Raw genomic sequence first — 17,760 nt, 5'->3', positions numbered from 1 at the left:
GATAAAAAATCTGTGAAATATGCGGAAAGGTAAAATTTATCTTATCATGTAACCAAGTTATTAACCAATATATTAACTTATTGTTTTAATTCCTGAATATATTTTTGTAGTTATATGAATCAACTCTAAGTAATATTAGTAGTTCAACTGAGAGTATGCATCAACACGTTACATTTCAACCGCAATCTACAGCCTCATCAGAAACCCTGGTCACCAACAACCAACCTATTAAAATAGCTGTTTTCACTGGTAAACAGGTTTTAAAAGTTAAAGTCAAACAAAACGATTCCCTGTCTGGACCTAAGGTATGTTAAATATTAGTCATTAAACATAGAAATATCACATAAGCTGTCTTGAGCAATAAAATTCTTATGATTTTAATAAATATGATTCTAAATTGGGAAAAATTACTTTATATCGCTAGACTTCATTAACTTATTTCTTTAAAAAGAATGACTATTAGCTCCAGTTCTTTAGATTACAAAATACTATTTGTGATTGTTACTTCAATTACCAAATTTGGAATTTAAGAAAACTCTATCATTGGCATTTAAAGTTGTGTGAAATTTGAGCAAGGGAATTTGATCTATGGTTATATAATCTAAAATTGCTATTTAGAAATGAAATCATTTGAAATACTTGTATTTTGTGTCTTATTATTAAATGATTTGTATATTAAATATTATTTCTGATTATAGATGGATGTAGATTGTCAGATTGGTGCTATACATATATTGTTATCACCATGGCAGGTTCATGGTCTATTATACATGTTGAATAATATAGATACACAAGGTAAGGACCTCCTAAACTACTATATATATGGTTTATTATACATGTTAAATAATATAGATACACAAGGTAAGGACCTCCGATAATACTATACATATGGTTTATTATACATGTTAAATAATATAGATACACAAGGTAAGGACCTCCGATAATACTATACATATGGTTTATTATACATGTTAAATAATATAGATACACAAGGTAAGGACCTCCGATAATACTATACATATGGTTTATTGTACATGTTAAATAATATAGATACACAAGGTAAGGACCTCCTAAACTACTATACATATGGTTTATTATACATGTTAAATAATATAGATACACAAGGTAAGGACCTCCAATAATACTATACATATGGTTTATTACACATGTTAAATAATATAGATACACATGGTAAGGACCTCCGATAATACTATACATATGGTTTATTATACATGTTAAATAATATAGATACACAAGGTAAGGACCTCCTAAACTACTATACATATGGTTTATTATACATGTTAAATAATATAGATACACAAGGTAAGGACCTCCTAAACTACTATACATATGGTTTATTATACATGTTAAATAATATAGATACACAAGGTAAGGACCTCCGATAATACTATACATATGGTTTATTGTACATGTTAAATAATATAGATACACAAGGTAAGGACCTCCTAAACTACTATACATATGGTTTATTATACATGTTAAATAATATAGATACACAAGGTAAGGACCTCCAATAATACTATACATATGGTTTATTACACATGTTAAATAATATAGATACACATGGTAAGGACCTCCGATAATACTATACATATGGTTTATTATACATGTTAAATAATATAGATACACAAGGTAAGGACCTCCTAAACTACTATACATATGGTTTATTATACATGTTAAATAATATAGATACACAAGGTAAGGACCTCCGATAATACTATACATATGGTTTATTGTACATGTTAAATAATATAGATACACAAGGTAAGGACCTCGTATACTACTATACATATGGTTTATTATACATGTTAAATAATATAGATACACAAGGTAAGGACCTCGTATACTACTATACATATGGTTTATTATACATGTTAAATAATATAGATACACAAGGTAAGGACCTCGTATACTACTATACATATTTTGTTATCACCATGGCAGGTTCGTGGTTTATTGTACATGTTAAATAATATAGATACACAAGGTAAGAGAGTTCTACTATTTAATTGTTATATATGATATTAGAATACAATGGTATAAAAATTGATTTCATTTGACAATAGTTTAATAGGAAAAATGAAAATGTAGCTTTGAATATCTCAAAACACTTTCAAATATAACTTAACAATCTTTTATCTTTATTTTCTGTAATTAATTTGACATCATTTAGACCTTTATTATGTTCATTACCAGATATACCACCTCAACATTAAATGAATTGTGTTTGGAACAATTCTTAGGTGTGAGTAGATATCCAGGCAATGCAAGTTTCTCTATAGAGGAAAGGATTAAAGTAAGCCAGGACATTTCAATATTGCCAGAACAAAATCACACTATTCTTAATTGCAGGATCTTCGAAAAGAAATTCCAAGAAGAAATCTGCTAGAGATAAATTGATGAGTTCTACTGATTATCAGGTAGTAGAACATGAATTACAAAAACAACTACAGACTACACGACTAAATCAACCTTTACCAGAACCAGATTTACATTATTTTACTCAATCTGAAAATTTATTAGGTACGATTATTTATTTTTACTATCTTAAACCCACCATCTAGAGATCATGGATTTCTTAATTTCAATTCAGAACCTATGACAAATATGGTTTGAAAAAGACCATTCTTTCTACAATTCTTCATCGTTCAAGCCATGCCTACATATCAATGATTAAGGTTCACCATGGCTCACTTTATCCAAATAGCTTTGTATGAAGACATGAACCAATCAAACAAACTTTTGCAAACTACATTAGAAGCTGCTTGTATTTAGTTTTACACAACAAAAAATGTAAAAAAGCTCACACAAGCATGTTGATTAGCTCTTTTGGAGATCTTGTGATATTTATACCTTTACACTAAGAAGATAGTTAAGTTTTGCCTCCAAACTCTTGTGATAAATTGACACATTTTCGTATACTTTTGTTCTATTTTCAGATGATTCTAATGATGAATCTGAGGAGATATATTTTTCTACATATGGCTCTAGAAAATCAGATCTATCAGAGATGGAGACTTCAACATCCAGTATTAAAACTGATACTACAATGAGAACTAACAGTACAGCTACCAGTAAGTTTTGTTAGAAGCATGAGTACTACAGGGGTTGCACTGGATTGAAGCGTTGTGAACAGATTCCGTTTTTTCCAATTCTTCCTTCAATCGACTGGTATGAAAGTGGAATATGTCAGATTCAAAATTTTCCCATTTCTTCTCCGTAATTTTGAATTCTGTATGCACCTAGTCTGTTCCAACTTGTTTTATTGAATCAATCCTGTTGATTCCATGAATCCTTTATGTGCAGAACTCATTAACAGGGGCGGCCCCATTTCTGTTCTTATATAAGATTCTTTGGGTTTCAGAAATCAATAAAGCATAGACTGATGCTTCTGTCTCAGAACAATTGTCTGTCTTCAATTATAGTCAAATCCAGTAGTAAGCATCCGCTAGGTTAGCAGGCAAGGATTGTACTATATCGTACTGATGTACACTCTGTACTGAAAGTAGTTAGTAATGGAATGGGCTTAAATGATGACTCTGTATTTCAGCATATCAACCCAGTGAATCATCTCAACCCACCAGAAAAAAGTTAACTAAAAAATCACCTAGAGGTATTTCTATGAATGATTTATTATATAATTATTATGTTAATAGTATTGGGTGTCATTGATTTCCAGATAGAATCAGCTATTTTCCCTGATAACTAAAGAATGGGCTGTTACAGATATAGTATATGTCATCTATTGTGTCTGTGGGATGTTTCATTTCTACTTGACGTAATGATTTAAGTTGAAAAATGCTCTGAAAGTAATATTGTTGTCAAATATCAATTCTGATGTTTTACATCTTGAGACATATTTGAACACTTCTGTTTTACTGACAAGATCCTATTGATTTACCTATCCAAATTAACAATCAACTTTTCAAACTAGAGCTAGACCAAGAGCCTAAATTTGACACAAGATTTTGGTACATCAGTTACAACACTACTCTTCAGCACTATTAGCAAAGTTAAACTTCGTAATATCATCATCAATGATCTTTTCAAATGTTTCAGACAATCTCCAGAAATATGCCGATGATCCTGCAGCCGAGATAAGTCACTATAGAATGAAGATAACATTTGTATCAGTTTGTATCTTACATGAAAACCAAAGTGCCTCTACTCAAGACGTCTTCACCCCTGCATTGTCAGCAACAGAGAAGTTAAGACAGATCTCGGACAAGTTTTTTCAGGCTGTGTCCAGAATTACCTTCGCTGGTGTCAATGTTTCTCTGAAAGAATTGAGGGACCAATTTTCCAAGATTTTACCCCATGATCATTTAGGGTAAGTCTTAGAAAGATAGTGTTTAGTTGGTTCATTTTTTAGAAAATTTGAAAAGGAGAAGAATTGTTAGGTATTTCATCAGTTGAACTATTCAGTGAGATATTTCTTCATGTTATGACTGTTTTCTGTAATGATTTATTAAAGAATGTGGATCAGGTGAGGTCATGATCGGCCCATTGCCACATCTTCTTGTTAGTAGATAGTTGAAGACAACAATGCTGCAATACATACACCCTGACTGTAATCTCATTCTACCCTATTCTATATTCTGTCCATAATGGAAATTTGGTCAGGAAAAAAACTAAAAATCGGTAGAATTGGGTAACCTGTCAGTAGAGCGGTGGACAACATGCAAAAGCAGTAGAAACCCGACAACATCGGTAGATTACACATGTATGTGTCCAGATACAATGACATATCACATCCATATATCATGTCTATAGGTAGAGCCAGAACTGTTTGGCTTATACTTAGTCAACCTAGCATTTTTTACCTGTTTTGAGCACATTTTATTTGATATTACCGAAAAATGTACCCTTATATAATTTTAACTTATGGTTCTTGAAAAACTTCAGCAAAACCTATGATAAATTTCTCTTGCAGATTTCTTGGTAAACCATTCACGGTTGACTGTACACAGAAAGTGGCACCACGGCATAAAACATTATCAGTTGATTTTGTTATTGGTATGGCTGAACTGGTCGAATGCCTGTTTGATAGAAAAGTTAGCGGTACGTCTTTATTGGATGATGAACAACCCAAACTAGCCAACTACTGTGAGGTGAGTGCTATATATTTAACTAAGGATTAGAGATTTTAGGTTGTAACATTCCGAAAGCACAGACACAGGCATTTGGGTACCCTCAAGTTAGAGAGTATTGTATGTGCATTAAAATAAGAAGAGAATAGTATTATGAAAAAAGCGTTTGCCTAGGTCATGAAGTTAGAAACAAAAACAAACTTGATTTTTCTCTATATCTATAATGGGTAGTTAACTAGTTATCCTGATGAGGACATTATATCAAAAACGCATGTCAACAGCATAATCTGAACACTTGTCAATAAACTCCACCTGAAAATTTCAGCCTGATTGTAACAAAGTAAGTAGATATTATTATTCCCATATCACAACCCGTTCTTCTGCTTAGCTGTTACCGATATATACTTCCAATAGGGCATTTATTCTATTTGAATTGAGGAACATTACTAGCTTATTTTACCACATCTTCACATTGTTCAGCTATTACAAACTTTGTCTTATACCTCGACTGTAATAGCCACCTTTCTTGTTTACTGAACGCAACCAATAACATCCTTCAACAGACACATTGTAAACATTATGGCTTATTGCTTACAGACTTTCTGTGGAGGACTCTGATTGGCTGTATTTGCCAACTCACAATCCAACCAAAACACTGTAATTACAAACTTCCGTAAAACATGAAAGGTGGCTATTACAGTCAAGGTGTAAGACAAAGTTCCTGAAAGCATGATATTATGATGATGATCCTTCTATAAAAATAGTGACTAGATCTGATCTTCGCTCCTTTTTTATTTCATTATTCCTTCTGCATCAGAATATCCGTATTCCAAGCACAATGATGAACAAAGACGCTCTTTTCCAGCTGTTTAGGCTGTTTCTTTTTTTTATTCCTAAAATTAGCCTTTATTTTTGTCAATAAGTGCTGGACAGTCTGCACACATTCAGTTATAATTAGTCCTTGTCAGAGAGAGAGAGAGTTCTTTCCCTTTTGTTATGAAAGTTTTGCAACAAAAAAGAAAAATATTGGTCCTAAATTTAATCAGTTATTGCGCTTTTGCTTGCCTTAGAATATGATCAAAGAAATATAGAAATGGTTTATTTTCTTAACAAGGTTGTATAGGATATTTAATTGATATGTGGCCAATTTTTTCTCAAAGTCTGCTGCTTTGCATTGCTAGTTTTTCATCTACTTATGTTATTGGATATTCCATCAATTGTCTTTCTTGACCAATCAAATTTATCCGTTGTCAGAGGTCTTAAGGTCGTCTCAATGAACTCCTAACCAGTAAGATGGAAATCCATGATCTCAGGATGGTGCTTTAATCTAAGTTAAAAATGTAGGACAAAAAGAGACAAAAAAGGATGAATATTTCTTTAAAAAATTTATTTGATATATATAGAAATATAATGATGATTTTTTAGAATTTTAAGAAACTTAACCTTATAAAATTTACTATATATTTATCAACAGATGAGGTCAGCATCTACAAAATCTTAGCTCCGAATATATTCAAAATTTAAGAAATATAGTAATCTGATTTTGAAAACGAAAAATTAATGATTGACCAATCATATTACTAGAATTCGTTGGAAGTTAACTTTTTGTGAAATTATATTTTTTTTGTTTAATTGGCCAATCACTAAAACTGATTTCAAATCCAGGTTTATATTAATAAAAAAAATCTATAAATTTGTAAGAATTACTGTATTTCTGAAAATCTTGTGTAAAATTATTGTGAATATAGCCCTATGGAATGTAATGAAAATGTACAGAAGATAGTGATGAAATTTAAAATATGTCTTCTCTGATAAACATTTTTTAACAAATAAGATTCTGTAAAAGCTGGTATTTTAAACAGTGGTAATTTTCTAATTTGATTATTTAATAAGAAAACATTAACTTTATTAAATATCATATCACTTTATTATTCTTGGCAAAGAAAATAACAAATATAGAAGAATTTTTCCATAGATGATGAAAATATATGTTATATACAATTAATTTTATAAATTTGAATATTATGTACATAATAATGAGGATAATTAGCATAAATTAACAATAGTTCAAGATATACAAAAAGGTAAAAAATAGCACTTTTAGGCACATTTCTCAATGAAAGGCATCATTTTGAGGCACCTATATCATAAAAAAACATGAGAGAGGTATACCACCTCTTAGGATGAAATTTATGAAATTTTAAAACCTGGTTGAAATGAGTTTTTGTTCATTAGTGAATTTTCTTGGTGTCAGAACTATACAACAGAATCCCTTTATTCATGAAAGTAAGTACAATTGATGAATATATACTCTTATTGACCAATTTTGAGACTCTAAATTTTATGTCCATACTAAGAGGTAGTATCATTTTAAGGCATTCAATATTAGAAAATAGAATGATATCCCAAATATCAAACCAATATACCTGAAAATTTGAGATACGTCATTTCTGTCAGACCTACATTTCAAATTTGATTAGCTCAATATTCAAATGATAGTTTAGAAACAACCTGGCTCTTTTGAAATGTCCATAAACCAATGAGATTTGATTAAATTATATTTTTTAACATTATGGTGCCAGCACCAAATTTATTTTGAATGATATTTAAATTGTTTTGTCAATTTGATACAAAACTAGAATTTATTTCTGCTCAAATAGTAAGTATGAATGATGAAGGACAAATCAAAATAGTGTGAACTCATTTTCATGGGAATCCAAATGCATTATTGATTGTCAGAACCATGAAATTTGGGCGCCCATGAAATAATAATGATTTTTTGTTTAAAATGTATAACATTGTTCACTATATATACAAAACAGTAAAATAGTAGATGACAATTATAAAATTCAGATAAAATGGCATAATTTTGATATCATATGTAATGTACCTTTAAAAGTTAATTATATGAGGTATTACAGGCTGCCAGATTGTCTTTGCATAATTTTGACGTATCACATATTCTCTACTGTATCTTTAACAACTAAATACAACAATAACAAAGCAATTTATTAGAAACAGAACAGGCAGCGAGATTTTCTCTCATAATTTTGATATCACATATATTATAAAAAGTTTTATTTGAGGTATTATAGGCAAAGCTGGAATTTTAACATTTACAAAGAGTTAAGGTACTTAACAAGGTGGGTAGAGAATATCCAACTTTCTTTATTTATATATCCTGGTATGATGTAACTTTTCAACTATTCATTGTTTGATGCAAATGACATTTTAAACAGAATTACATGTCATCATTTAGTTGTCATGGCAACAATCTACGTAGCGCCAATTTCACAAAAATCACATGATCTTAATATTTTTAAAAATGTTTATATTCACATAAAAAAAAGATCTCCAAATAATGGTGCATAGGACACATCTATATTAGTTTTTAGACAATACTCTCAAAATATAACACAGAACAATTATATAATTAGATATTATTAAGACGTAATTACGAAAAGTAATATTTTAAGAAGTGTTGTTCTTTCACATAAAAATATCTCTGAAAATGGTTCATTTGAAATATTTCTGGATTCGTTTTGCAGTTCAACTGATAGAGCTTGTTGATTTTTCTTTTGCTCCTATTTGAATTTAATGAAGTATTCACAATGATTTGTCTATTTACACAATCACAGTTATAATATGGAATGATTTAGACAGTGGGATAGTTTGTCTTCAGTTTGTGATATTTTATGATTTATGTTGTCACTTTCTCAATATATATATATATTTCAAGATCTTTCAAACCATTAGCACATAAATCATAGAATTATGACCTCTGTAAGAAAATATTTGTGGAAATTTTCTACAAGGCCCATACAAATTGGCTCACTCTCAATTTGGTTCATATATAAATCTTGCAATGCTTCTATTTCATGAAAATCTTCAGACACATGGCGCATACAAATTGGTGTATATTCATTTTTAAAATATTACGCTTCTATTTTCATGAAAATTTTCCCTCCATACAAGTTGGCTCACATTCAATTTGGTTTAGATATGAATCGATTCAGGTTTTAAATGTCTTCTGATTTTCAAACTTTCCAACCATGCTCATAAATCACAGAAACAGGACTTCTGTATGAATATTTTCATGAAATTTTCACACATTTGGAACATACACATTTGGTTCATGGATAAATTCAGTTGTATAGTAATTAAAGTATGACGACTTCTGATTTTCAAACTGGATTTTCCAAATTGATCTCAGAATACGGGTGTGGTTCAGTATCCCGAGTAGGACTTCTTTGAAATGCTTCATTTTGATACGCATGATGCTTACGAGGAGCCGAAGGCAAGGGACGCATGTCATTACTGTTCATATAACCTCCTGTTTCTGGATTAATATTCACTTTTTTATCTTCATCTAAAAACTGATAACTGCCCGCTGACATACGACCTAGATTTGTGGATTGTGAATTATTTTGACCGTCTGAAATCACAGCCACATGGATATTTTCATTCGTAGCATTGTCATGATTTTCCGCTACTGCGTGGCCATTTTGTTTTTTCTTTTTGCCAAATCTTTTAGAATCGTAACCAATTGTAGGAAGATTTGACCTTTTGATCACTTTGACGGGGTTAGCTCCAGTCGTGATATTTTTATTATTTCTTCGCTTGAATATCAGCAGATACAAAATGACCACCAACAAAGCCAAAAGAATGAGGCCACCAATACTTGCACCAATGATGATGCCCGTCTCATCTTTTTGAGCAACGGCTATGCGTACAGTTGTTGTTGCTTGGGGATCAGCTAATGTTTGGCGTAGCAGACATTTGGATTTGTATCGATTGTCGATTATTTTTGCTCTTACGCATACCTCATAACTGGTGCTTGGCGTTAGTCTTAAGATGCTGTGGTCCACAGAGTTCTTATCTCGAGTTATCGACTCTCTTTGGTTGGTATTCATGTTTTCATATTCAATTAGGTATTCTTTCACGTACTCTAATGGAGTGGCAGAATATTTTAGATGTAAACTACTTAAAGTTATCTCTTCAATGGTGAAGGTGACAATAACGTCTGGCATCATGGTTGTTGTTGGTGGTGTAGTCGTTGGCGCCATGGTGGTTGTGGATTGATAATGATCCACACAGACTGGCAAATCAACATGAACATCGCAAACAAAGTCTGAGTAATCGACACTTACAAACAGTTTATTGGCGTTACTTGCAGGTGACTGACACTTTTCTTGTGATGTAGCAAAATTAATTTCCTTTTCTGTGACTCTTGTTTTTAACCATGCTAACCTACAGTCACAGTGTAAAGGGTTTTCAATGAGAGAAATAGTCAGAGCTGAGCGGAATTCATAAAAAACACATGAGCTTAACTCGCTTATTTGGTTAGTACCCAGGTATATATGGGAAATGTTCCTCAAGCCGAGAAACGATTTGTCAGTTATTGTCGAGATCTGGTTTTCCTGCAGACTCAGCTCTTCCAATGACCTCAAATCCCAAAAGACAGAGTCTTCAATTCCTGTTAATCCAGTGGCATCAAGATTCAGAGATCTGAGATTTTTCAGATGTGGTATGGCATTCCAAATTTCACTGGTATTCAGTTTAGTTTGTTCAAACATGAGTCGTTGTAGGTTTGTGAGTGGCATGAATGAAGGTAGGGAAAAGATTCCCCCGATGGTCTGTTTTACCAACAGAAGATCTGTCAGAGATGAAAGTCCTGTAAAGAAATCCTCTGGCAATCCTGGAAGCTGATTGTGCGATAAATCCAATTTTTCTAACAGATATCCAGTATTAGAAAATAATCCCGAGGGCAAACTAGTCAGTTGATTTTCGTTTAAATACAAATATTTTAGCTGTTGCTTTTTTTGCATGAAAATTGGATTTGCAGGAATCTCTCTTAATCCAGTTCTTTCTAAGCGTAACGAAACTAATGCTGATAATGTTTTTATTGGTGCTAACACAGAAACATTTCGTATGGGATTTCCATCCAGTATCAAAGCTTGCAGCACATTTTCAATATTGAAGAAACACTCAGGATCCAGTTTTGTAATGTTATTTCGACTAATATCGAAAAAATTCACTTTGGTGTTACGTTCAAAATTATGAAATGGAATGGTATGAATTTTGTTATCTTTGATTTCTAAATGTTCAATATTCATCAAGGTATGATGTAACAGTGGTAAATTCTCAAACTGATTGTTATTCAGAAGCATCTTTTTCAAATTTGGTAAATTAAACGTTTCTTGATCAATATATATTAATTTCATTTCTTCCAGCTTCAATTCACGTAAGTTTGGAAACGAAAACATCGTCGGAGGTTCTAAATTATTATTTGGCACGTGAAAATTATTCAAATATAAAACTTGAAGGTCCATTAATAGTTTAGTACTGTTTAACACTGCATGAATATCAAGATTACTGTCACCAGTTAGTTTCAGTTCCAATAAAGTACCTTGCATTCCTGAAAATGCTGTTTCCGAAATGGCACTTATTTGATTCCCTTCAAGATTGATTCTTTGAATTTGATAATTTCCTTGAAAAACACTGTCTGTGATATTATTGATGTTGTTATTTGATAAATCCAACTCATAAATAGTCACTTGGCTGCCACTAATGTTAAATTTTGGTACCTCTGTCAATCTGGAACATTTAATTGTTGCAGGATTATTATCATCATTATTAGTAGTTTTACACTGGCACTCTAATGGCATTTGAATCTGTCCACACATTCTTGGTAAAGCATCCGTTAAAACTGCCAGGATTACAATACCAAGAAGACATCTTAAAAATATGGCACCAGTCTTCATCTTGGTTTGATTTACCTGAAAATATTAAAAAAGTAATTTTAAAAAATGTTTTCTACAAATTCCACTTGGCAATTAGAATCAATGTAATATAAAAATGGCGAACAATAAATGTTGCATTGAAATTAAGATGCACTTTTCTTTAGGCTAAAAAATTTCATAGACCTGAATTTCTTTAGATTCAAATACTTAACCAGCTCTTCAGATATAAAGATTTCTTTGATATCTTCATTCAGCAAATTAGCAAAAATAGCAAATATATGTTCAAGACTAAAGGTATGATATATTTAAACTGTAGGGATAATTTTAATTACTAAGGTTTATTTTGAATATAATGAACCTTGTATTTTGAGAAGAAGAAATATATGTTGTTAAAAATAACATATTTTTTGATTAAAACACAAAACCTTATGGATTTCACCCAATAAATCAAATTATGTTACAAATTATTTCAGAATATTTTCAATTTTTCAATTGTATTTTATGTACTAAGATACATAGAAATTAGAAAGAGTACAAGGTATAGATATAACACTGTATAATATATATGTTGTTACAAATAGCCTATTTTAGATAAAACACAAATTATTGGTTTTGCAAATAATTTCAGAATCTTGTCAAATTTGATATCAAATGACTAACATAGATAGAAATAAGAAAGTGTAAAAGGTGTAAATATAATACTGTATATAGTAAAGATATACTGCTGTAACAAGATAAACACTCACCTAGCTAGGGTACTTATTTAGGTCAAATCAACAGGTAGATTTAATAGCAATCTGTTAGTATTTTTGTCCACATTCTACTAATAACCTAATTAGTATGCCTCTTAATCAAATCACTTAGTACAGTTTTGGAAGACATTGGAATTTTAACAGTAAATGTTCAAAAATGTTACAACATTTGTCAAATAATCTGAAGATATTTTCACCTGTGTATATTATGAGTCATAGCCTCACCTTGATTGGCATACCTGTCCTCAACCGGAAACTGATATCAGCCATTCACGACACAGTTCTACCTGAGCGATTGTACTACTTGTCAAAGCTATCAGCAAGTGGTAGAAAGCTATAACGCCCTAGAGCTGTATTGTTATTATAAATGTATTGTGTTCACATATAATTATCTATATTGTTTACCTCATTGACTACTTTCTATATTATATAACACCTTCATTTTCTATAAATACATCATATCGATCATTTAGTTATTTTCATTGAACACTGAGGATTCAATTATTTTCTTAACTTTAGTCCCAAGCATTCTTTTACAAATTCTAGAGGGCACTAGTGATGATGGGTGGTTTGAACCTGAAAGTTTTTAATGTGGGAAGGCGGAGAAAACATCTATCACGCTCTTGGAAGTGGGAAAAAAGGTTCATATTTCTTCCTTAATAACCCGCTAATTGCAAACTGTATGGTTCTGTCTGTAATTATTGGCTCACGAACGTGAATAACCACAACTCCTTATCATTAATAAAATCAGCTGTTGATTAGTTAAAATGATGTCAATGAACGGGTCACTTGAGGTAGTTTATAATGGACTGGACATGGCCTCATTTGTATTCTTGACAGTATGGTCAATTGACCAGAGGTCACAAACCTCCACTTGTTAAACATAACATTCCTCTGTCAAGTTCTCCTTGAAGTGTGGCCCCTTAATGTGGACCCCTTAATTATACAGTAATGTATAATATCAAGCAATAGACCACAGGAAGTAAATAGACATATTGAAATATTCAGCACTATTCTTTAGAAACACACATCCTCCGTAAAGTGCCCCTTAATGTGAGCCCCTTAAATACAATATTATAGAATATTAAACAATAGGCTCTTGAAGTATATAGTTATTAATTAGGGCTTACTAATATTTATATCAATGTAATAATTCAAGATATTTTTCATTAGGTTTTTGAAAAAGCTCTGTTTATATATTTTTCTAGAATAAAACTGTCTTTCAATATTGAATTGAATAAAATTGATTGATTTAAATTATTTTTATTATGTTTTCATACATGTATATCTATTTGGACAAAACTTTCTCTTTAGATAGTGAACTTGGTCCAAATAAAAACATTTCTAATAAAAAAAAACCATACACACTGCACACTTCAACTATGTTGCTTAGCTGCAAATGTCAAGAAATAGTTACACACCTCAACTGATTGTCAACCTCTGAACAAAAGAAAATGATTGTATTTTAATGGTAAAATTGAATTAAGGAAAATGATGAAGCAAGAAATTTGATATATTTAAGGGATATTGAGTTACTAAGAAGTTTTTTTGTGTGTGATTTGTGTTAGCTGTAAGGGAAAAGACTGTGTCATTGTGGTAGTTTTTTATATGAAAGGAGGATGAAATATTGTATAAAAATAGTTAAAAATGAGATCATCAGTAATAAGGCTTGTCTTCTGTTCTTGTAAATATTGTAAATAGTCACGTAGCATGCCCATAAATATTCAATATGATTTTAGGTTAGGTTACCAGCAGCCCCTTCTAAATCTTGAGGAAACAATCATAACATATCTTTTTCTCTTAAAGTGCTTATAGATCATCTAGATATCTGTTTTATCAGCTGATAGAACTCAATCTATATCATATAGTTATATCAATATTGACTTTACCAGAAGATAGAGTTCAATTTCAGCTCTTTGAGTTTAGTTGGACCACAATGTAGATAGAAATTGTGTTATTGAGCTCTATCAGCTGGTAAAGTAAATATTTAGATGATATACAGATAGTTGAAATTGAGCTCTATCAGCTGGTAAAGTAAATAGTTTCAGATGATAAACAGATAGTTGAAATTGAGCTCTATCAGCTGATCAAGTAAATATTTATTTTGCCATCCCTTTTAATCCTATTATTTTAGTTCTGTCTTAGGGATTATTATAATACATGTAAATGACAAAGTTACATAAATAAGAAAACTGTTTTGACCCAGTTCATGATACTTTATCTTAAAATGTCTAAATTTAAAAGTTACTCATACTCAAGTTGAAAATTTCCAGAAAATAAATAAATAGTTCTATTGACTTAGTTTAAACATTGTGCGTCAGTTTCTAAAATAACTTTTATCAGAGGGAGATCAATTGCAGTATTTGAACAGACGCTATGTAAATTTAAATCTTAGAGTAGGCTTAGAGTACATTAAACATGTTTCATTTGACAGCTTCTACTATTTGATGACATCTTGTAAGATTATCTGCAGTTGATAGTTGACATTGACCCTCTTCTTCTCTTTTCTTTTCATCCTGTCTATAATTTTCATGAAAGAGAGAAGACTAATGCCGCTGTCCTGGCAAAATTTCCCTTATTGCACCCTGCATGGCGTTGCCTGTCTTCATTAGCCCACATGGTGCAGAAAAGCAGGACATAAGACTCCATTCAATTCACTTCATTTTTTGTAATTTTCACGTGTCTTATTTATAATGGTTTATGTTAGTATGATCATTTGAGCATTGACATATCGTGTTTCAATACTTTACATTAATAGGCATACCAGACCATCATGTAATACACATATTAATAAGTCTTTCAAATGCAGGAAAAATTGAAGCACAAGTACAAGTAAATTAAGACATTTGATATGACTGCTATGATCTGTGTATGGTATTATATTGTATGGTCGCTAATTTCTACTTGACAATGCATCCACAAATTGAAGGTAGAGTTACATTCCTTTTCAGTCCTTATATCATTTGCTTAACAAGCTGATTGCTTCATTGTTTATGGACTAAAGGAATATTTTGACTCTGAAAAGAGATACAGACAATTACCCTACAGGAAGATATCAATTGCTGTATTTGAATGTCAACTTGACTTTCCTGTTCAAGATGAGTTTAATCACCTATAAATAATATTTTGAGACTGTAAAATTTATTCTCTCTTCTTGCTTCAGGCTAAAATATTTACACAAATACTCCTTTAAAACAATTGCAATATATCAACCTTGTATCTGAGTGCATGTGATTTAGAGGGCTGAGGAAGATCACTTATTGCAAGATGAGGACATATGTCCCCATTCTCTACAACCCACACACCCCTCATTTATAATATGACACAGTTAAGGGAATTTTAAACCATTTTAATTACTTTTTGGATATCTTGGAATATGGCTTACACTTTCTTATGAATATATACACCTATCAAAATTACAATGTTATTGTTTAAATATTTGTATCTTATTGCATTTGGGTTAAATGGTTGTGTCAAGACTTTTTTTTTATCCCCTCCAACAACCCCCACTGGTAATAGGCTACTGTTAAGGTCTTTTTCAAAAACATTTCCAATCCTTTTGGAATATCATACTTCTAACTTTTTGCTCAAGAAGTTTATGCAGTAAAACTTATTAAAGTATAACATCCCTAGGCTATAATATTGATATTAACTAGTAGAGTAAATCATTTTGATCAGGATATAAATTGGTTGAGTTCAGCTGGTAGATGTGATATTTTTGTGGTTTTCAATGTTGACATTTCATTACCTGAGGACATTCTCCGTAGATAGTTCATCATGTTGATAATTATATAGCTACTTGAACACTGTATTGTCTTTTCTTTACACTGTTGACTTTTAACATAGGTTATAAACAGGTGAACACTAAGATTCTTCACTTGATGAATGAGCCCACTAATGTTGTAGTTGTAAAAAAACCCTTCCACGACTTCCACCCAAATATAGAAGGTGTGAGAGATTTAGAGGAGTGATGTCATTTATGTAGTAGACATAAAAAGCAGAGGGGACCCTCCCCTCTTGTCCATCCTCTTGTAAAAAGGTGTAAGAGGGTGAGACGAATTTATTTATGTTGTAGACACAAGGTTCAGGGGGACCATTGCAGCTTTACAATCCCCCCCCATCATTTCCTCCCCTCTATCGAATTTACAAGGGTTAGATCATATTTCTCATAAAAAAGTATGAGTATAAATCATGAATCATAGGGTACAGAGGGTCTGTTGAACGATAACAATCCCCTCACATCCTCTTATCCTCTTGCCAAAATATAGAAGGTTTCAGAGGGTTAGATGATTTTTCTCAAAAGAAAACATAGATGTAACACTTATAGCATAGGAGAGAGTTGAACATTACCACCCAGATCATCCTTCGTGAGGTAGACATGAAATAAATCCAATACCTATCCAATGATACTTGTTATGATAGAAAGTATATGGTTATGATATTTAACAAGTTGTTATTTATGGATGTTTTATGATATTTTATGGTTGACTATAATTCTATTAAACAGTTATAAATCTGACAACTGACAAATATTGTTAGAAAATATCTCTATCAAAATTATACCTTTTATAAATATGTTTTATAAGGTTATATAGGAACTGACATCTATTGTTTTTTAAATGTCAGATTTTCTAGAATGAGTTCACTAATGATATTTACTAAGCCTTTACCTTTACTTCTCAAAGCAATTGAGTACAAGTTTCTATTTTAGCTTTCAGTAGCACCTACCCTTTATAAGCGGAAAAACCTTTATTGCTTGCAAAGTTTGTTCTGGTTTAAACTTTCAATTCTCTTCTTATTCTTTTTGCTGTTTGTTCAAATTTCAATGACAAACATTTTGTTTGTTTCTTTTTTTCTTTTGTTAATTTCAATGACACAAGACAAGACATATTCTTTGAGACAAATCTGCTGCTCTGTGACTGATGTTTGTTGCTTATTTCTATTGAATATTTTTTTCTTTCAGTTATTAACATTTACCCAAAATGATGTTAAACCAGCATCAGTCTTTCCTTCAAGTCTTCATGATACCATCCCAGCAGTTAAACTACATTTTATATCCGGTGAAAAGACAAAGGTTAGTCTTACAATAATTGGCCATGAAATTCTCAAAATATCTCTGAAACAAGCAGTGACATTAAATAAATAGAAAAGATC

General features: G+C 31.3%; 1 protein-coding gene across 1 annotated transcript in view; it reads left to right on the top strand.

The window, feature by feature from the left end:
• LOTGIDRAFT_197758 (hypothetical protein) overlaps positions 1–17,760 on the top strand; it is a gene marked incomplete at its 5' end in the record, with an annotated part of 38,658 nt that overhangs the window by 4,017 nt on the left and 16,881 nt on the right. The window contains 8 exons of the mRNA XM_009068066.1: positions 131–305; positions 699–795; positions 2,374–2,544; positions 2,961–3,095; positions 4,021–4,351; positions 4,955–5,075; positions 6,035–6,156; positions 10,544–10,598. Coding sequence (XP_009066314.1) covers positions 131–305; positions 699–795; positions 2,374–2,544; positions 2,961–3,095; positions 4,021–4,351; positions 4,955–5,075; positions 6,035–6,156; positions 10,544–10,598 — 1,207 coding nt within the window. The remainder of the gene's footprint in view (positions 1–130; positions 306–698; positions 796–2,373; positions 2,545–2,960; positions 3,096–4,020; positions 4,352–4,954; positions 5,076–6,034; positions 6,157–10,543; positions 10,599–17,760) is intronic.

The sequence above is a fragment of the Lottia gigantea genome, assembly GCF_000327385.1.
Source record: "Lottia gigantea unplaced genomic scaffold LOTGIsca_89, whole genome shotgun sequence".
Classification (NCBI taxonomy): Eukaryota; Metazoa; Mollusca; class Gastropoda; family Lottiidae; genus Lottia; species Lottia gigantea.
This window is presented reverse-complemented; position numbering and strand designations above follow the sequence as displayed.